This window comes from Dermacentor andersoni, chromosome 7 (genome assembly GCF_023375885.2).
Source record: "Dermacentor andersoni chromosome 7, qqDerAnde1_hic_scaffold, whole genome shotgun sequence".
NCBI classification, from domain to species: Eukaryota; Metazoa; Arthropoda; class Arachnida; order Ixodida; family Ixodidae; genus Dermacentor; species Dermacentor andersoni.
Window position 1 is genome coordinate 99693831 of NC_092820.1, and position 22794 is coordinate 99716624.

The window sequence follows — 22794 nt, forward strand, 5'->3', positions numbered from 1 at the left end:
GCTCTATGAGGATGCAATAGGCAGGAGGTGCTCCGCGGTATGTGGAAAGGTGTAACGGTTCTTGTACTTACATTTTGAAATGCGGAAGCCTCGCATAGGGCGTCCACGGGAACGCTACAAATGAAGCTGTGCAGGGAGATATAGGCTAGACAAGTTTTGCAGTGAGCGAAGCTCAGAGTAAGATTGCTTTCGAAAACGTAGTGAGGAATTTTAAAAGAAGTAAATGGCGAGAGAGTTCAGGTGTTCGTATAGGAACAAACACTGAATCCCAGCGAATGAAAAGAACTAGGAATTTTATCAGCAAGTATGCGTCAGTTTATCAAGCAACATGGAAGCAAAGAACGTAAAACGCAGTTAGAAAGGCTGAGACAATCTCATGGGCGTCGGAAATACAAAAGAAACCTGCTATCAGTAACTACCTAAGAGGAAAAAACGAAATCAGGAAAGAAGCAATAGAGGATAACTCTAAGGGAAGCTTTTTTATTTGTCGAAGAGAGATCAGGATGCCTGAGAAGGCGTAGCTGTAAAGAGAGGTACACAAAGAAAGAAGGAACATGTGGTTGCTAAGGAAATGGTGAAACATATTTTATTAGAATGTAAAGGTATAATATACGCGGCCTTCGGTTTACACTCCGCTGGCCTACTTGAAGTCCCTGGGTTCATAGAAAGCAGGGGGAAAGTAAGCATGTCCACCACACAGTTTAGTAAAAGATGGTTGCAGGTTTGGTGGCAGATAAACAAATGACAAAGAACGGGGGTCTACAAAAGCAAAGTTTGATGCCGGGAAATGTTCGTCCGTTAAAACGGTAAGACAGGCAAGACATTTCGCAGAGTAAAAAAAAACACCTTCGTGGCCCAAACCACCGACCCGTTTCAACAGGGTCGCTCGTAGCATCCATCCATCCATATTAGAAGCTGTGTTGCAGAACTTCAAAAACGTGCAGCGGCAGCTCCTAATCTTGCTAGTATTACTTGTATTGAAATTTCGTCGTGTGTGTCCGCCAAATTTGCAATATTTAATAGAGTAACACGCTAAGGTGGCAAAAGAAACCGGATGCACTTATATATTTACTCACGTTCCAGAATACTAGTCGAACTTTGGACACTCGGTTGACAACGTCACCGTCTTCTGACATCGTTATTTCGGCGTACTCAGCCATCTGGTAGGCTTCTGGGCTGTCCGGGTCCATCGTATTGAGACGCTTCGCTCGGCTCAACTGGATCCAGGCAAGAAGCAACAGCACGAGCAATGGGTTCACAATTGCTCCAAGGTCGGCAGAGAATTTCATTCTTCTGGGAAGTGGGAGAAAAACGTACAAATAAACGCTGCCTTACACTCGACTTGCAGTATCACTTGCTTTGCTAATAGCGCGAGAAGTGATTCACGGGCGCAAATCTAGAAAGCGTGAGCATGATCATTAAACACAGTGGTTTCGCGTAAGTCCCGAGCAAAGTCTGCCACCACTCGCTGGCCGAACTCTGCCCTCGTCATGTGTGTACAACGTGGGCAATCACCGACACCAGAGTTTTGCCTACCGACTGCTCACTACTACTACTTCATCCTGCAGAAACTGCGGTTTGTGTTTTGCCTGCCTAGTGTTCTCGGGATGTTTTCTGTCGTTCGGCGATTGCCTCTCATTTCTCTCTTTTGAACAAGCTTTTCTGTTGTCGTTTTTTTTTCCTTTCCGGTGTGCATGTCGCTTCTCTTTCTGTATTTCTGTCGTTATTACACTTAGACGCTCACTATATTCCCACACCGTGCCTACCCATTTGCCAAGTTCTTCCCCGGCTGTTGTGACTATATTTGTTATTTGTTCAGCGATCAAATCTGGATTGGCCATTTGGTGCTCCTTGCTTTCTTTCCCAACTACGTATCCCATTTTCAAATTGATGCGTTTATGGTCACTCACTATGCTGCTATACCCATCCTCGTCAATGACCATTTCTCTCATCTTATCACGAATTCCTTCTGCCATCAGATAGTAACCAATGGTCGACTGCGAGTTTCCCACATCCCACGTGGTCTGCGCATCAAACTTTTTTTCAGTTTCAGTTTATTTCTTTAATAAGTAGATACACATGCTTACACAAGTATACAGAAGAAGGTCCCAGAACATGTGGCGGAAAGGGGACCTCCTGTCATAAAATTTATACATTAGAGCAAATACACAGCACTGGCGCTGTATTACAGATAACGAGGTTATGTTGCTCACAGAGATCTAGCATTGACTTCTCGCTGTTCTCGGTATAGAGATCTAGATCCTACATGTGGACACTCATGTCACCTAATAGGATAATTTCGGCATCATTACCGAATCCCTTAATATCAGTACTTAGGAATTCTACTAAATCTTCATTCTTCTCTATGCAATTATTTCCGGTCCACAAATACGTCATGTCCAGCCACGTTTTCTCTCTACTCATTGTACATGATAACCAAACGTGCTCTTGACATTTTAAATTTACCCTTTTCCATTTGACTCCCTGATGGATAAGCATTCCGACTCCCCTTCCATTTCTTTCCTATTTAGTTCTGTTGCACCTTTCCGAAGCATAGTTCCCAATCACTGGCGGTTCTTCCGAATCTCTAAGGTGCATTTATGTTACCACATAAATCTCTATGTGTTCTCTATTTAACTCCTCCTGAATCTCTACCCAATTTTCCTTTCTTTTGCCGCACTGCATGTTTATGTATCCTATTCCATGGCGAGCTCTCTTCCTTGTTTTCGTCTCTTTTCTGTCATTGACGGCGATTTTATTGTGAGGTTTCTCGGGGCACCTTCTTCAATACTATCTACACTTGCCACCTGAGCGCCCGCGGTCCCCCCCAATAATGCAACCGTACGTCGCCAGCCTACTTTTCGTCCAGCCTGTGATTGAAGTGGATCCCGTCTCGTAGAAAACCACCACACATTCTCACTTCGCCGTTGTCCATATAGCCTCATTAGCAACCACTACGGCTCTTTGTACATTGCTGTCACGTACAGGCACCTCCGGTACCGTGCACACCATGGTCTGCACCTCAGGGAACAGATCGCACAAGTCGTCTACCCCCTTCGCTAAACGCGGGGCTTGCCTCGTTTCTGTTTAGGACGTCATTTAGTCTACCTGCTGCTACGACAAGGTTGCGTCCGTGGGCATTTCCCGCGAGCTTTGCTTTTGCTCCCTCCATGATGGCGCCCAATTTCCGTCCTGGAAATGTACCTACCGCCACTCTCTGGTCACCTTTCATCCTCTCCACAATTGCTTCTGGGCACCTAGCCAGGTTTCAGTCACCGGCTATAATCACCCTTTCACTCTCTGCTACTGCCGAGGCCTCTTCCTGGTTCTCTTTGTCATCCTTTTCTGCGTGATTCGGACTTCACAAGGGGAATTGACCCCGGCGTTTCTACTTTTCCTGTGTGGCCGCATCAAGGTGAGTGCAACTCTTTCCTGCTACCCCCTCTACATGTTGCACGTATTCCACGTGCTTTGTTGACACTCCCCGTCCTCTCACATCGGGAGACTGTGTTTTATCGTCACGACCATTCTCGTTCATGACGGCGGCCCTGTTCCGCTTTTCCTCGGCTGCCTGAAGTCCCTTTTGCACCGCCTTCCGTGCATCGCGCTCCATATTTAGCTCATTTTTGAGCTGTTCGACCTGTTACACAAGCTTATATTGGAAATCCTCCATTTTTTTTAGCCTAGTATCGACAGCATGGTGTCTGCCGATTGACTCGACTTCCTCTCCATTCTCATCCTCATCTCGTCTAGCTTCAGGCACTTTCCGCACACTTTCCGCACACCGTCTTTCTTACCATGTGTTGCATTTAGCTTTTTTTAATGCAAACGTTGAAGCTTTCAGACCACGTGCCTTCTAGCAAAGGCTCATACGTGCAGAATATAAATCCTTAAAATGTGACAAAGTAATTATCATCAATGTTGTAGAAGCAATAAATGCCGCACAGACTAGGTATGACATGTGTTCACACGTGTACAAGCACGCCGCCACGCTCTCAGTTTCCTACCAAAGCAATATCCCCGATACCAATCCACACACACTAAAACCCCTAACAGCTAATGGTGTTGCCACTTCCAAACTACTATTTAAAGGCTATAAAGACTTAACGTCCCGCATGGTTGCACGTGTGGACACACCTGGCGCGAAAGGACGCTCTATTCTGCAAAACCAAATACACGCGAAACATACCCGCACATACCAAAAAAAAAAGTTGCCCATTATTATTGAAAAGCTAAAAAATATCCGCACAAAAACAGAAGCAAGCTCAAAGCATGCACCAAAAACATGTTTCGTCGCCGCCGGGAAAACACGTCCGTCCTTCACAAACACCACCTCAATTTTTTTTCCCTGGTTTTGCGACATGACGCCATTTCGCGTCGACAAGAAAAAGCTAAGAAACACATATTATCCCTGTCTTTTAACCATTTGCACCCTGTGCGAACCTAACAAAATACATATTTTAAGTTAAGCTCGTAAGGGAGCCTGACTACGTTTTCCTAAGAGCAGATTACCTTCCCGTTGTATTCTCAATACTTCTCCTAAGCCACCATCTTTTTTGGACAGAAAAAGTAGCCTCCATCATTTTTTGACTGCGATGCTGTTTTCACGAGGCTCAATTTCTTCCCAGCTTCTTCATGGGAGGATCGAGATTTCAAATAGTCACTGTCCTTTCAGCTGTCTAGACGGACACGGAGGGTATTGGAACCATAGATATGTTGCGTTTATGGCCACTTACGACGGACTTTTATCAAACGTTTGACCATTTCTGGACATTCCGGGAGCTTAAAGAAAACGTTATTGAAGAACAAGATATAGGCGCAGATAAGAATAGATGAAGAGTGGCAACACGGACAGCTTGCGGCTCAGCACAACTAGTGCTAACTCGATACGTTGGCTGAGTCCACAGGGATGGTGCTGCGAAAAGATTCACCCTGCCACTTTGCGCCCATTTTGTGGATGAGGCTATCTGCACAACACGTGAGTCAAGGCATCGTGCCGACCACAGTACAGCGGATCTGGAGCGGAATGTTAAGGGCGTTGGGCCAAGCGGTGATTACGACGCGGGTACGGTGCCTCCTGAAGACAGCTGGCGCAGGCGCCATCCTCGTAATTTCAAACAAGCGCTACCGCTTTCCTGGCCCACCGCGAGTGCCTGGTAGTGCAAAGGATACTGACTGTTTGTAGCGTGGAGAAGAAGCGATGCAGGGAGTACTGGTTCACCGCTTGTTGGAGAGCGGAGAGCGACGTTTGCACCAGAGAATGTTTATCCCGTGGTACCGCACTGACAGGTTCCGTAGTAGATGGCCAGCACTTGTTGTGGCTCTGCCCCAAATTTCCCTTCTTAAGATACTGCCCTTTTAGGCAGTCTTTCGACTATTGTGTGCCGTAATTACTCATTCTCTTACGTCCCCGTTTTGAAAGTGTATTCGACTTGCGTGCATTTTTATTGCGCCAGCTGTGCTTGAATGCCTTTACCGGGAATTGACGATGGGTACGATTTATATGGCTGATTGTTGCACTTGTAGTTTTATATGCTATAATAAAGGGAGGGGGGACTAAGTGTTCCACATCGAAAGCTTCGTTTGAAAAGAGAAAGCGACGTCTGACAAAACCTAGCTAACGATAGTTTAGTCGAAGGGCCACTCAGAAAACGAATATGAAACAAACTTCATTGGCGAACTGATGGTCCATTCACGCAAGGAATTAATTAGCCCTGATTGGAAGTGAAACGTTTAGGGCTGTGCGTATGTGGTTAGAAAATGCGGTTTCACTATCTCGGCCAATTGTGTTGGACCAGAATTCAGTGGCAGAATTCACGAAGCTCTTCGTTCGCAAGTGCTTTTTGCCATTGGTCGGCCACCTTCGCTGGTAATATGTCCGCCATCTCATTTGGCTCACATCTGCTTTTCTGAACAATTTAAGCGTAACAAGTTGTTTTTTTTTGTTTTTTATTAAGGGTTAATGGATTAGAACCATCGACACAGCCGAGATAGGGCTCCACAGCGTCCTCCATATTCACCATGAAAGTCGTTTACGCAAAAGTATTCTCAAGCATAAGCAGCGCTCTTTAAACATCACTGTATTTTTTTTATTCTTGTTAATTTTTCTGGCGGAGCTCTAGTCTCTATCAGAACGCAAATCTCGATCCATATCAGCTCTTCTAATGGTAACGTCGTTAATATCCACGGGGTTATGTTTTTGTTATTTTTCTTGCCAAATTATGCTCTTGTGCACTGTCTCCCATGCGCTTTGCCGGTAGGGCTGTCCCTTTCAAAGCCAGTTTTCCGCTAAATTGGACAAGCGAATTTCTATAATTTCCCCAAATTATTGTTTAATTATGAGAACAAAGAAAAACTGCGCAAAGAAGAACAAGACAGAGAAAGAACCATACGACACGGGTGCAGACTAACAACTGGTTTAATGCTCCAACGCCTCTTTCCCACCAACAACAGAACACATGCGCACCAGCCACAAAGACCAGTGCCGCTATCATGTAGTCAAGCCCAGAAACGCCAACTCCTTGCGGTACAAATGTGTGGAAGCCTCGCTAACACATTTATCAGGCCCTAATCTCGCGATTTCTAATGCTTCGATTACTTCACGCTCTTTCTTATCCCTTGCGCGTCCGACAATCTTAGTCCTGCCGAAAAGTGGGGTACAAGCTTTGCCGTCATTCCTGCTGGTCTTGCAATGCTTAGGAAGATGCTGTCCTCTAGAATCATCTAGTGAATTGGCATGTTCTAATAATCTAATATTAATGCGGCGGCCTGTTTGTCCAACGTACACGTTGCCACAACTCAGCGGAATCTCATAGATGACATTCGCTCTACAGGGCACAAGCTTGTTCCTGTCGTTAGTGCAGCACTCGATTTTCTTTTTCCTATCAGGTCTAACTAAATTGCACAGACTGGACAGCTTACAAGGTGCCGAAAAGAGAACCTGTAAGCCGAATTTACCCGCTACCCTCTTCAGGCCGTGCGAGACCCTGTGGACATAGGGCATAACTTCATACTTCCTCCTCTCCTGTGGATCCGCCCCACGAGGCTTTGAACTTAGTCGGAAGGACTTCAACAGGGACTCGGCAACAGCCCGAAGAAGGGCCAACGGAAAACCTGCCGATCGAAGGCGATCAGCTTGGGCATCAAAACTGGACTGAACCTTATGAGGGCAGGACTTCACTAACGAAGCCCTGAGGCACGTTGACGCAATCCCCCTCTTGACCAGCTTCGAATGGCTCGAGTTGAAGGGCAGAAGTGCTTTTTTCGACCTAGGCATGTAAGCCCAGCAAAGGTGGTCAGGGTCATTAAAAAATAATTTTAAGTCTAAGAATTACAAGCAAGAATTTTCAGGAAGTTCAACAGTAAAATTAAAACTGGCAAAAGCAGACTTGAAGGAGGCTAAAACCTCCTATGCCACCTGTGTCAAGTTGTCGTTGTGGTCTAAATTTAAAAGAATTAAAAAATCATCGACGTATCAGAACACGCGAACGATGCGGTCGTCAGAAAGTACCCGCGATAGCGAGCGGTCAAGTTCGGCTAAAAGAATCTCAGACAAAACAGGGGCTACACACGACCCGATACAAATGCCGCGTTTTAGCACATAAAATTTATCCTGAAAACTCACAATGATTGAAGAAAGATATGCCTTAAGCAACTCTAGAAAACCTTCCACAGGAATACCACACGCATTCTGGATACCAATACCACACGCAGTCTGCGCCCGTGTCGTGTGGTTCTTTCTCTGTCTTGTTCTTTTTTGCGCAGTTTTTCTTTGTTCTCATAATGTCATACCAACTAGCCCCTCACCGTACGCTTCTAGACTTTATTGTTTAAGTTAGAGTTGTTCAGTTTTTCAATATGGGTCCTTGTAAATATACAGTTTTTATATTATTATACGAATAAATAATGCAATTTAATTGTTGCAATTTATTTTCTACGCGCTGAGAAAAGAAGGGGTATCCCTTACTATTTTTGAAGAGTCTGGAGTCGTCACGTATATGACGCACTTTGTGGGAGACACCCGAACTCTCTTTCTGCAGAGAGTCCCAAGACTATCTGTGCTCGATACAAGGTGGTTACGTGACTCCGCACTCAATAGTCATGCACACTCTGCTGTAGTAGTCTCCCTAACCCTCTCAAAAGGATTACAAGACTAGTGCTGAGGGAGTCCGTTCAACTATTCTAGATGAGTCAGACGACGCAAAATAAATGGTCACACGACCACTTTTGAAGGATTCGGGTACCTATTCTTTTTTAACTCCAGCAGTGTGTGTCAAGTTACGCTTAGTGCATGGTGCCGGTCTCTTTCGACTATAGTAAAGTAACTAATCCATGTAAGTCGTTTGACTATCGGATGGCAATGTCGAGCTGGTTTTCAATATGTGTTAACAATTTTTGCTGTAAGTACACACGCGTACGGCTAGTTCTCAAGATGACTGGTGTGAAAAGAGGACATAGGATAATAAAGAATCCATAGCAACCTTGCCAAAAAGCACATGGCAGGATAACAACAAAAAAGGTAATATTTCATCAATATTTGTTATTGTCTTCTCGAAAATTCACATGTATCAGTCAGCACAGAAACACTATGAAAGCAAAACAGTTCTCATTACTACTCAACTGGAATCAATAGCCAACCAAGTAAAACAGTCTCAAATAAAATCCGATATGTAGCCTGCAGCTGCATATGCATGACACTGCAATGCCACTCAGAACCATAATGAGACCCCCAAATAATAAACTCATGTAGATTTTCAATTCACCACCACACACGTCTCTTATAATATGTCAAAAGATTTATATGCTAAACCTATTCCACTGTTCTCAGAGATGTACTTTTATTTAGAACTTACGATTTAATATCCTAAGCAAGTAAGCTACACATAACAAATAAAATAGGCTGCACTTATGTACAAAGGAGACCCATAAAATGAAGTGCAATAGAAATAATATTTCAACTTAGATTACATAATCTATGCATTATACTATGCTTGCTGAAAACAACTGGTTGCCAATTGATAATCCAATCTAATAGCAAAAACAGCTGTCTTACCTTATGGTATTCTTGCTGGCACTTTTCCCACACAAGTTGTGCGTGTTAGCGCGAGTTGAAAACCCATCTGAAAAACACGGCAATAAAAAGTTATTTTATTCGGTCACACAACATGCAACAGTGTATAAAAACTTCATAACTGACAATATTACAAAAATAAATACTGCAACATTTATACTAATCGTTTATTTGTGTTGACAAACCTACTTTTCCAAGACGAAGTATAATAGCTGACACAGACAATTTCACAGATTGCAAGAACCACTAATACAAAACTTGCCATAATGCAAACACGCTCATAAAATATGTAGCACAGGTACAGTAGCTGTATTGTGTTACGGCAAAGATGGCACATGAATGATGAGGTCAAGGGAGGAAGCAGAACACATAAACAAACTATACCCAGCCGCATGCACACAGCTGTAACAATACACATGGTGCACAAAGATCCAAAAGAAACAAAGGAAGATGTGAGGAAGGCTTCTTTTGCTCGTCACAAGTCATCCTGTAAGAGCAGATTATGCACTGGCTGTAATCTACCCTCAGCACATACATGAATAAGTTACATTAGGTGCCACATTTACGAATCACTCATACAGTGTACTTGTGATTTTCCTTATTCCGATTTTTAGCTTGGCAAGCATGACTCAGTTACGTAAAACCTCCCTACAGCTTGGCACACTTACAGAAAGAAGTGTTTCTATAAACACTGGAGGTCACGGAAGGATGACTGACACATACCTATTTTAATTCTTTTGTCTTCGTCTCTATGATTATCTACCACAGTAGACCTTTGTATAGTGAAACACATCCAGATAATACACTGTGCAACCGAGTGTGAATACCTATTCTTAATTTCCACCTTTCCAGTAGGTAAAAGGAAAAAAATCCACATTAACCTGCGCGCCAAGTTAACCCTCAGCATAACCTATGGCATTACAGTTTACTTTAGAACGCGCTGTGTTGCTACACAATATTTATTAAAGGAACTACCATGTTTCATGGTATTCATGGTATGAATCTGGAAGGTATGACGGGCCGCATTCTGTCAACAATGGAGAATGAATAGTTCTTCCACCGCGTAATCGCTAGAGCCAATGTAGCAACCGTCCGTCACTACGATGTCCCCGCTTCGCGGAAATGCAGTATACGTCCACATTGCCTCAACGTGGGGCTCATTGCATCGGCCAGTTTACCTCGCCTTGGTGCGCCGCGGGAGGTCATTGCCGCCTGCTCTTTCTCGGAATCGAGATAGCCGCCCGACTTGATCGCCACTACAGCCACTCGGCAAACCTGTTTTTACTTTTGAATAAAGCCAGCCCACTCTCCGTTCTCAACATGACAAGACGTGCATTCCTTGCCTCCACTGAACCGAGGTCCAAACAATTGCTGACCCAGAGCATTTACGGTTTCTTTTTCGAACACCAGCCGTGGAGGACGCTGCTCCTTCTCCTGTTGACAAGGATGACGCCACGATTACGTCTCCTGTCATCGCCGCAGTGATTCAGCTTCCCGTCTTTCGGCCCGAGAATCCCTGAGTTTGGTTTATGTAAGTAGAGGCCCGGTTTCAATTGCGACGCATCACTTCACAGATACCAAGGTACCTGCATGTCGTCGCCACGCTACCCTCCGACATCGCCGATGCCATAGACGACTTCCTAGCATGTATGCTTCGGCCACCGCATACGACGACCTAAAGCGCACGCTCCTCCAACGCCTCGAGCCATCGTAACGGAGTAGGCTCCAACAACTCCTCTCCGTGGAACTCGGCAACCAATGACTCTCCACCTTTCGCAACACTGCACCGGTAGCACCGGTTTCTGGGTGAGCACTACGCAAACGAGAGCCAGCTTCCAATTTCGCGCGAGGTGTTCTTCCAACGCCTCCCGCAGTCCGCTCGCATGGTACTGGCGGGTTCCCACGGCACGCTTCCCGATCGGCTAGCTGCACTCGCTGACCGCATATGCGACTGCTCGTCTGCGGCCCAGCTACCTATCGACGCTGTGACAGTATCAGAGCAAGGGTACCGAATCTCGCGCCTGGAGGTAACAGTCGGCCGCCTTACCAGTGCACTGGAGAAGCTGACGACCTTTGGCACCACCGGCGACCAACTTCAGCGGAACCATTTGCCTTCACACTCTTGTAGCGCACCTAGAGACTCGCTGTGGCAGTTGTGCTGGTACCATCGTCGCTTTCACGAACAAGCAAGTTGCTGCTTAAGCCTGTTCGTGGAGGAGAGGGGAAACGCACCCATCAGTCGCTAACGGTGGCATGGGACATCGGCCCTCGAGGAAGCTGCGTATTCTTCGAAGTCGACCGCATCACTCGCACCCGCGTCCTCTTTAACACCGGAGCCGAGCTGTCTATTGTTCTCACCACGACCCCCAGATCGCGAACGCAGCAAGTCCACACCCACGCAGTGAACACTGCCATCGCGTCGTATGGGCTCCGGTCAATAACGATAGGCATCGGACTCCAGCGCTTGCACAGATGGGTGCTTGTGATCGCGGACTTCAGTTTGCCATACTGGGAGCAGACTTTCTCAGTCATTTCAACCTAGATGTGAGTGTTCATGATCGGCGCCTAAAGAATAACGCCACATCCCTCGATCTACTCTGCCTGGAGACCAACTTCATCTCATCTAGCATCCGCACGTTCAGGCCGCTTTCAACGTACAAGATACTTGCTGAGTACCCGCAACTCACGAAGCTCCAAAACGATGCGCTGCCCGTGAGACACAAGGTGACGCATCATACGACACCGCCGGCCCACGTGGCGCCACCCGCCCAAGGAGGCTCGCTGGACTGATGTTGTAAGTCACCCGCCGTCAGTTCGAACACATGGCTTAGCTCGGCGTTGTTCATCCTTCCTCCAGCAATTGGTCGTCACCTCTCCATCTGTTTTCAAAGCAGAACATTGGCGACTGGCGCCCTTGGGGTGATAACCGAGCTTTGAATGCCGTCACTGCTGTGGATCAATATACGTTTCCCAATATACATGACTCGGGCGCTGCTCGGCACGCGCCTTCATAACCACATGGTGTACCACCCACAGTGCAACGGGATGGCCGAGCGTCTCCACCGGCAACTGAAGGTTTCCCACGTGAGACAGGCAGCGCTGGATGGAAAGCCTGCCCCTAGTACTAATGCGGCTGCGAACAATAATTAAGGATGAACTCGGAGTCACCACATCCGAGATGGTCTACGGGTCAGCAATTCGCGCTACAGGCCAGTTTTTCGGCACTCAGCAAGGCACTCCACCAGTGGCCTCGCAGCACTTAGAGAGGCTACATTCCTGGCTCGACCAGCATTGACCTACATCACCACGTATCACCCACTGGCAGTCCGTGTTTAGCTTCCCGGTGATGGACGCAACCACGGACGTCTTTCTGCGGCACGACTCTATCAAGCCGCCACTGACTATTTCCTATGAAGACCCCTTCCGTGTAGTTCCTCAGGAAACCTTGAAGCTTGACGTTTGCGCCAAAAAAGAGACAGTGTCGCGCGACCGCGTGACACCACCCTATCTTGAACATTAACTCTTCATTCCTTCCGCCATTCACATCTAAGCCTCCAGCTATCTAGGAAGGGGTATTTGTAGTGACTGTCCGTCACTACGCTGTCCTCGCTTTGCGGAAATTTATTTTACGTCATTTCGCCTCGCTGTGGGGGGTCATTGCACCCTGCTCTTTCTTTGAATCGAGGTGGCCGCCCGGCTGGGCCGTCACCACAGCCACTTTTCAAACATGTTTCTACTTTTGTAAAAAGCCAGTGGACTCTCCCTTCTCAACCTGTAAAAATGTGTATTTCTTAGATTTCCTAGGTATACTTGATTGTGGTGCGAAATATGTTTCGTGAAAAGGGACAGAAAAAAGAAGACAGTGGAACGCCAGAAAAGACCGTTTGGCACTTCACGATCTTCTTTCCACGGTCCAGTTTAACGAAATGTATTATGCGCTACAGTCAAGTATACCTGTGAAATCCAAGAACCAACTTGCCCCAGAAGGAGTCCTTTTGGTGTATTCCTTGCTTCCGTTAAACCGAGCTCCCAACACCAGAATTAAACTTTGGATGTGATTCAAGCCGCGAATTCAAATCTATTTATGAAAAATTCTGCAGGTCTGACTAAACATTATATTTACATTACAGTGCAGAAATAAAGACCTTTAAAACACTATATTCATTATTTATTTCTTTACTTTTCATGCATTCATTTCATTCTGGCAATACATGACATTTCGGGATTGTCGTTGCCCGAGAGCTAAAGGCTAAGCAATGTACATGTCTTGGCTCCCAGCGCAGTGGTAACGCAGAATACAGCCACAAATAAATAAAAAATACACAGCAAAAGCATGACACATAGGCTATGTGCCATGCATAGGATAATGTGACACGGAGCCCTATACACAGCCAATGGTGCATAGCACATTGCATACAACATAACACAATATCACCGCCCAAGCATTCCGTACAGATTATTAACCAGCGAAGCTGAAACGTGCGGCCCCACTGTTTATCACTGGGTTAATCACGATGGTCCATCAAACAATGGCTCAGCAGGCTGCCGGATCCTCAGTACGCAGTCGCTGTTTACGCTCCGCTGCACGAGCCTGTTCTTGTGCCCGGGCTGCAGCACCGGCGCGGCATAGACGAGCTCGTGCCTAGTTCTGCTCACGCCATTACTCATCGAAAGCTGCCTGCTACTGAGAAGTACGAATGACACGTGGCCTACCCATTTCAGTGCCGCAGGAAAAACGCTGCGCGCGCGTTCGGCTGCGACAGAGAGCAGCGACGTCACTACAGGTGCAGCTAATGCAACACCACTTAGATAACGCAAGGCCTTTTCACTCCGCTCGCTGAAGTCATCTTACCTGGCCCGACTGCCATAGAATCTAACTGGGATGCTCCAGTGTAGGCAACAGTGATTTTGTCGGCACCGCTTTCCCTACGCCAGCCTTCTCGATGGAAATTTCTGTCCAGGCAGCATGGCGTCATGGATCCGAGTAAAAAAGCGTTGTGCTAAGTGGTGTTGGCTAATCGCACGCCTGTCTTTCTCTCTTTTCTTTTCGCGCATGCACATGGAGTTGCGCCGGAGAAGTTTTCGGCGTACAGGCAACCGACAGGCTGTTGAATTCCAATGGCGGAGTCGGAGCAGCCGACGGACTCCGCGATCGAGCACTGGACTCTGGCGTAGAGCAACGCCTCCAGATCCGCGAGTGGAACACAACATGCGCCGCCGGAGCAAGGCGGAAGCGGAAGTTCTATCACGAGTTACCCAGGATACCTTGCGTGTTGTCATTTCCTTCCGCTGTTTGCTCCCAGCACCGCCGCACCGGTCACTTGTCTCTTCAGCGCCGTTCACGTGTTTTCTTTTTTTTTTTTTTTTAATTGCGGTATGGAAATCTCGCCAAGCGTGCAGCAGCTTTTGCTTCCTCGCGAGTCGTGACCCGTGGCGCCTCCCAGCAGACAAACGTGGTAAATGAAATACGTCACGCAGCGTTCCGGTCCACCCGCCGATTTTGGCGGAGCGTCTTATTCTGCTCTACGGAGTGACTCCCGCTCTGAATCCCCGCCGACTCTCACACTGGAACACATTATTCCCGCCCTCACTCTGTCATTGGAACAAACTTGCTCCTAAACGAGCAGAAAAACTTGCTCCGACTCCGCCATTGGAATTCAACATATGTCAGCGACAGGCCGCACTTTTTCTTTTATGGAGCGGCCATGGTGCTGCACATACAAAATACACATTCAAGAACACATGATTTCCAATATTTCCGGAAAAATAAAAATTTAATTTAATTTAATTGAACAACGAACACTCCGGCAAATACAATTTTGACTACCTCCTGAAAGTAGGTAGCGATAAAGCTTGCTATATGATATCACATACCAAAGAATGAACGGTTAGTAAATAAATCAAGCTTGATTTATTTTTCATTATGAGATTCACAAAAAGAGGCTCAGGAGATTGTACCATCTCAATTTTCTCGCACTCGCCCTCAATAATATAAAGTTATTTACATTGTAGGCTCCTGCATCGGGAGCGAAGGAGAAAGGTAGCGAACCCGTATCGACGCCGGGAAAGAGCAGTGGCTTGGCATGCCGCGACCCGGTGCCGACTTTATTTTCATGCGGGCGCACGCAATCCGGGCTCTAGGCGCTCTACATAAATAAAATGTTTATTTTAATATAAATTTTAAATTAAATTATTTAAATGTATTGTTTTATAACGTCAATTACCAGTGTATCAGAATTCGCGACTGAACGGGATAAAATTTGCCTAAACGCTTAGCCATCTCTATGCGAGTTAAATTTTTGTTCATGAATCCCCTAACGTGCCCGCTGTGCTTCTAGCGACGAAGCAGATATCCCAAAAGTTTTATTAGTGATTAGTCGAGTGTCATACACCATAACAGGAGCTGTATTTTCAACCGACGGAGACGGAATTGACAGTTAGTCATCGGCGATCAGTGGCTTCACTCCTCGTGAAGCAAGATTTCGAAATTTCTAAACAAAAGCACTGACCGTGTTTTTGACAGGAGATCCTTACTTCAACTTATTGGAGAGCGCCGTTAAGAAAGCCTTTTATGTCGCTTTGAATTGAACCACGAATTAAAACAGAAGGACGCGTACCTATATAGCTAGCAAGCTTATTATTTATGACGCGAAGTGTGTCTACTTCAAATAATATGACGTATGTGTATTGCAGAATATATAATATATCAAGGAGGTATAAAAGAGAGTAGAGAAACGAAATATTTGAAAGGGAGCCAAGCCAACAGAAATGGCATTAAGAGCAATTAAAGGATTGAGTAGCAATGGCCTCAGTCTGCCCACTACACCATTTTTATCTTTCAATATTGTGTTCGATAGTCATTCTGTGATATCGTCTATGTACTTCTTGCACCGACAACAGTCATTTCATCTGATCGCTGACACTTTGATACCACTTGCATTTCTGCACAAGTCATTTTCTTTATGAATGTGCTTCTTGCACTGCACAACGAAAAGTGCTCTGTGCCGCACTCGGTAAACTCGACAACCATTCCGTTCAGGAAACTAGAATTCTAGCACCCTCGCCTAACCTGACGGCCGCTTAAATTGTGATAAAAACTTCCTGAAACCACTTGGGCAAATTTTGTACAAGCGTAGGGTACAGCTTTAACGGGGGTAGTCTTGAAGATACATAAACAGGGCTGTCATGCCTCCTTATAGCTGTTGATAAAGTAAATTAAAAAGTCTCAGTTTCGCCCGGAAGCCGAAGAATCAATTGGAATAGCAAATGAGTAGACAACTACAGGGAGTAAGGATGGCAGTTTTATCGACCGTTTAAAACTGGTAACATTGGCTTCCTAACTGTATGAACAAGCATGGCGTAAGGACGCTCAAGCAAACATAAACACCTCACACTCGATGACCTCGGATACTTGCTGTCAAAACAGTGGCGTGAACAAGCGCGGCAGCGGCAGCGAGCGAAGTGAGCTTGGTGCTGTGTATCGCTTCAACGCAAGATTAGCGCCGACGACACTGCACGCACAAACGTACGAGCCTTCTGCAAATCGCTTTCAAGATAAGGCCGCGCCAAATACGCCGTTGCTGGCGGCGTAGAAGCGCCCCCTCCCTCCTGCGCTGCCTCCCCGATTTACTCCCTTTCGCGCGCGAGACTGAACCGCAATCGTCAGTGAGCCTACCGCCCGGTCGCGAAATACTCAGTTGCTGCCCGAAACAACGTCGCCCCCCTCCTTCCCGTCCCCCCCCCCCCGACTGCCTTTCGTTCAACAGGAGGCGGGGCGTTTTCTCTCTGCTTCCCTCCTCCGTGAGCACCAGTTAGAGCCGGGATCGTCGGCTCCCCACGCGTGGATTCACTCCCACATTTGGGAGTGGGAGTGAATACACTCCCACGCGTGGATTCAATCCCACCGCGACTTGTGTCTAAGCCATCGGACTTTGTACAGAACGTCACGACGACGGTGAAAATGCGCCTGGCTGTCCATATAATTAGAATAATAGGTAATCATTGGGAAAGCAAAGGGAAAGAAACTCAACATTTACACGAGAACCAAAGCTTGCCAATTTGGTATACACAGTTAGTGCTGTTTAAAAAAGCTGGATGGTGCCAAACTATCGTTTCTGTATTCGTATGAAATGGCTCAACTCCTTGGATGTTCTCTATAGAGATGTGTTGATCAACGTCCAAGTCTTGCACAATGACATCACAACGTTAAATTTTCGGTGCATACGCACTGAAACTAAATCTGGAACAGAAAGCAACTCGGTTCTAAAAGAAATGCGATATCATTACAACAGAAACTCGTGCAAAGAGATGTGAGAGATGGTACCAGAAAGCCACGTGTCATGTCATTTATTTCTGCAATTGGCGATTAAGATGAAACGTGGTGGTTAGTTTACTCCGAACCATTTCAGTTCAAACGTGTTGATTATAACAGCGCTGTCTAAGGCCACAAACAAAGATTACAACGAAGCCGCCCAATAAAACAACGGACGAAGGAAGGCGACACGGGACAACCACGTTCGTTGCTCGGCGTCTTCGTTGTAATCATGTATAACCAACTCGCCAACCAGCACGTGCTCATCCGCACAAACAAAGCCAAGGCAACATTCAAGGTTATACCTCGGAAGTTTATTTCATTTTATCTGACCTGATGTTCGAGAGAAACGTTGTTGGTGGCCCGACTTGTGGTTCCGTTTTGAGCGTGCTCAAAACATTCGGCGTTCCGCTTTTGATATTCATCCATACGATGGGCAGTCTCACAATGGTACTGGTCTACAGTATCTACACTTCCATCGTAATAGTGCGTTACGGCAGCTATGCAGTCTCTGTTTGGCTGCGAGAAAAGGAAGAGAGCATAACTTGCCATTAATTCAACGACCAACACGTAAAAGTAGCTGTTTCAAACTGTGATAAGTCAAAGAACGTTGCTCGAACAAACTTACTAGGGTCTAGCGTTTTTCCTTGTTATCCACAGAAAATACCAATGCTAGAATGTGGTATTTTGTTTTTAAAATGTTCTGCCGGTGAAGTTAATGTAGAACGTGGATTTTCTCAAAAGTAAATGTACTATAATTCCTGTTTATTTTCTACCCTTCTATTCTCTCTCCGAAGCAGGTAGGTAGCGTTTCCTGCAACGTAGGGTCCAGCCTGAGTCACGCAGTCCTTATGCACAATACCACGGTGCCGGCGTTCATTAAGAAATAGCATTTTCTCTCCAGTTTCTACTTAAAACGAGACGATGGCACATGTCGCCGGCGTGCCTTTTTTGAGAAAAAGACCATTTACGAAACGAACTCTCCAGACTTAAGCCGAGCTCTGATGGTGACAGGGCGGTGTGGATGGCGGCGATGGGAATGAAGCGAACACTTAGTTTTTTTTTAATAGCTTGTTTCAGTTTCTGTCTCAGTTTTGCGAACTTCGCACATTTGGTTCAAATTTTCAGTTAAGGCCTTTTTGTGTATTTTTTATGCCTTCTCATGCACTTCCGATGGCCCACCCTGCCAAGCCTCAAAACTGGGATGCTATAACGCAAAGCTATTCCAAATTTTCTATTCCAATCTCGCAATCAGCCCTCCGCGATTGGTCAAAAACATTTTTGTACCGCCCACTCTTCGCCTGTCTGTCACGCGACGTCACGAAAACCGCGATAGCTCCCAATCTGATATGACGTGTAAAGACTGATTATGCATTATTCGACCGAACATAAGAAAAATAATTATTTCTCATTCGTCACATTTTGACCATTAACCATCTGCTATTGGTCAAAAGGTTTCAGGCTGCACCCACATCATCTGCTTGTCACTCGACGTCACAAATTGCGAAAACACAATGGGTCAAAGTGTCGTGAAATCGTTCAACAGGCTATAATATGCCGAACAAAAGCGATTTTTTTTTTCTGAACAGCAGGAGATGGCCCCGTTCCTAAAGGAATAAAAGATGGCTGCCTGCCGATTGCTCTGGCACTAGCCACTCGGAGCGGCCAGGAGCATGGATTTATTTGCGTATATTAAACATTTTTCCGTGGTAGTATAACGTTACCGAGCCCTTTCGCCACGTATGCGACATCACTTTGCCAACTCTTGTTTGCTCAGTATCCATTCTAGCGCCATTTTTAACCTTCCGTTGCACGGCGCCGCGATTTTCGACCAGCCACCGCAAGCTAAGTGAGGAGAAGCGGACCAGTCGCAGACGCCGGCACCACCCTCTTCATCCAGTTATCTGCTATCACTGTGCAAGCGAAAGTGTGTTTTCTGGTGACCGGGGCTCGCGAGATTCTGGGTTATAGCGACAGTGAATATGACAACGGATGATGATGCATTGCTATGGCGATAATCCTAAGGAGTACTCACCCGCCGAGAAGAAACCCAAGGGGTATAGAGGGGTTTAGATGCAGAAGACATTGGTCAATGAACAGGCTAGGTGATCAACATAAGAGAAACCGGATCAGCTTGTTACAAACTCCAAGGTTGATGGCTCCGAAAGTTGCGTAGAGGGCGAAAGGAGCGACGCGTGGATCTGGTTGGCTTTTGCGCTTCAACATAGCAGTGCGCGGGTTGACTTCTGAAGATGTCACTGTGGCCAGTATTAGGAAGGCTCCGGCACATTTTAGTCATCGAGTGCGGGCTTACTTGCACTGGGCTCGCCGGAATGCACAAGGTCACTTGGCTTGGTGGACTGGACCGCGCTGGATGTGAACGTCAGAGCCTGCTGTAGGAAAACATGCGATGGTACGGTCCCCGGTGTATCTGCTAGCAACATTCCTCGCCAGGAAAACTAGGGATCGGTAATCAGGGGCCCTATAACGTAAAACTATTCCAATATGTTTCTATTCCAATCTCCTGACGTCAAATTTGCGTAACCACCAACGCAAGCACCGGGCGGTCACCCGCAGGGTTGTCTGAACAGACCTATTAAACACTCTCCTCGTTCACAGGAAGTCACTTTTGTTTGCTTGAAAAACGAATAACATTGCCTACACTGAGCGGCTTGTCACATCTAATTGGCTGACAAGAGGCGAGGAGAACGCTCAAGTGGAGAAAGATCTGATGGGGCCGAGCCACTGCACTGAAAGTCGATAACGGTATGAAGAGGGTGGTGCCGGCGTCTACGATTGGTCGGCTTTCCCTTACTTAGCTTGTGGTGGCTGGTCGAAAATCAGGGCGGCATGCAACGGAAGCTTAAGAATGACGCTAAAACTGACCCTCAGCAAAGAAGAGTTGGCAGAATGAGGTGGTAAGCGTGCCGAAAGGGTTCGAAAACGTTACAAGGCCACGCAAGAAGCTTTATTATACGCAAATACACCCATGCTCTCCGGCAGCTGCGAGTAGCCAGCGTCTCAGCGATCGGCGGCAGCCATCTTTTATTCCTTTCGGAATGGGGCAGCCTGCGACTATTCCGAAGAAAATTCAGTTTTGTTCGGCATATTAATGCCTCTTTATCGCGTACACGTCACTTTGATGCAGTGAGTTTGTGCGGTTTTTTGACGTCGCGTTACAGGCAGGTGAAGTGGGTGCAGCCCGAAAACTATTTACCAATAGCCGAGGGCTAATGGCGAAAAGGGGTCGAATCAAAAACAACTGTTTTTCTTTTTTCTGTCAAATCATGCATAATCAGCGTGTACACATCATAACAGATGGGGAGGTATCGCGGTTTTCGTGACGTCGCGTGACAGACAGGTGAAGAGTGGGCGGTACAGAAATGTTTTTGACCAATCGCGGAGGGCTGATTGCGAAATTGGAATCGAAAATTTGGAATAGCTTTGCGTTATAGCACCCCAGCATGAGCTCTGATAACATCCTGGACCGTCCACGTTGTCGGTGGTTTGTCCCGGTTTCAGTAAGTACGGCAGCGGTGCACCGAGTCCGAGTGTGCTGTCACTCTGGAGGCCCTCACGTCCTAGGGAAGTGGCTACAAACGGTTCCTTCAAGCGTGCATGGATCGCTCCATGGCCGGACATGACGCATGACCACCAGGTTATTTAGATCTGACTGGCAATGAAGGCAGACCCCGATGGCTCAGTCTCCGAAGTGGGTGTCCTAAAAGCTGACCTAGAAGCCTGCTGGATATGCACGACCTTCACCTTTTGTTCCTAGATTAATGTAGAGCTCTTATATGCCGCCAGCTTACAGCCCAGTTTTAATCCTGGAAATAAATCGTCAATCTTTATTTTCTGTTTCAACATAACTACAAAAAAAGAAGTTTAGGAGAAAGGCTGCCTGGATACCGCCTTTTTTTACATGGCTTATGTTGAATTTCTATTAGAAATGAACAATCAATTCAGAAGCTGTGTGGCAGTACTTCAAAATTGTACGGGACACGCACAACTATCACAAAATAACGTTAAAGGAAAAGACGTATCAACTACGTATCCCTAGGCACACCTCTCTGTTCCCCCTATGCAAAATGCCATGGCAGTATGACAGTAAGATAACGTTATCGGTTACGCCAAGAAAAGTCAACCTTTCATGTGCATGTGTGTTTTTATTTAGGAGATGTTTTACAATATCTAACTCAAAAGCTGCCATCTAAGCGGTAGGACAGTGCACAGAGACATTTAGCGAATGGAAATTCGAAAACTAATCTGGATCTCGTGTTTACCGTTTTCTGGAAAATTGACAATATACCAAGAATCACTGTTTCTCAAATGAGTAATTGTCGTGGACGCGTAAACCCGGCATTCGGTTAGAGCTCATACCCGGCCTATTTTTAGGTAAGCTTTTTTTTTTTTTTTTTTTTATTGCGATAAAGGCTTGCCCTTAAGGCATAATTCTTGGAGCGTATATGTGTATTATATGTGTGCTGTGAGGCCTGTGTTGTGTATGAATTGAAGCAGTGTTTTGTGGAATCTGTTGTCATGTATCCAGCGGTCATAGCTGGTTGTCACACTGTAGCGGAGGCCGGCTTGCAGTAGGAGACGCGAGCGTTCCGATTGTAAACCCGTACATGTCCATATTAGGTGGTATGCATCTGATTCCACCACAGGAATGGAGCAGTATGGACACGTAGCACCCAGTGGTAAATGCGACCAGTTCCACTTTGAGACAACAGCCGGTGTAAGGGCCACCCCGGCCCGAAGCCTCCTAAGCACAACTTCCTCCGCCCTAGTAAGATGAAGGGGGAGGGAGCAGACACACGGTGGGATAAGAGCGCGTGTGTCCTGCCGGAGAACATTTTTACGGGCTCGCAGCGAGTTACGGGGTTGGGGTGGGAGGGGAATAGGTGGAGGATCAGGATTAGGAGGACAGTGTGCCTGCTGGTCAGCAGCAATGTTGTGAGGGTTTGCTGAATGGCCTTGAATCCAGTGTACCTTGACGCAAGTAGCTGTCTTACTATTCATAGTGTGTATTCTCTCGCAGATTTCCATCGCCTTATCAACCTTCTTGAGTTCCTGAATAGCCGCTAAAGAATCAGTGAAGATATCTAGTTGCTTGATGGTAGGCAGCTTAGATGTCGCATCTTGCACAGCGTCGTGGATGGCTTGAAGTTCCATTACTAGAGCGCTGGCTTCCGTAGATAAATAGCGGTGGTGGCCGGTGATGAAATTATGCGTAGTACTCAGGAATGATGTCCTTCCGCCGTCTGGGAGAATGGCAGCATCCGTATAGACTTTGCAGGTGTTAACGCATGATGCATCGACTTTGTTGTGTTCGTCAATAATAAATGTTGTATCGCTGCGTCGTAACTTCGTTGGCTTATTAGTTGTGATGCTGGTGAATTCCCAGGGAGGC

The 22794-nt window shown here is 46.4% G+C and overlaps 1 protein-coding gene across 10 annotated transcripts in view; it reads right to left on the reverse strand.

The window, feature by feature from the left end:
• Positions 1-22794, reverse strand: part of LOC126534050 (uncharacterized) — an 85852-nt gene that overhangs the window by 33483 nt on the left and 29575 nt on the right. The window contains exons 2-4 of one of the 10 annotated variants that reach the window (XR_011895777.1): positions 17715-17900; positions 9053-9119; positions 1077-1293 (exon numbers count right to left, since the gene is read on the reverse strand). Coding sequence is in view for 1 of the 10 variants with exons in the window: in XM_055072601.2 (XP_054928576.1) it covers positions 1077-1293; positions 9053-9119 (284 nt within the window). In the remaining 9 variants the exon portion in view is untranslated. Of the gene's footprint in view, positions 1-1076; positions 1294-4512; positions 4925-5176; positions 5373-9052; positions 9120-17714; positions 17901-22794 lie in introns of those variants that run through there. The other 9 variants (XR_011895779.1, XR_011895775.1, XR_011895772.1 and 6 more) reach the window with 9 other exon arrangements.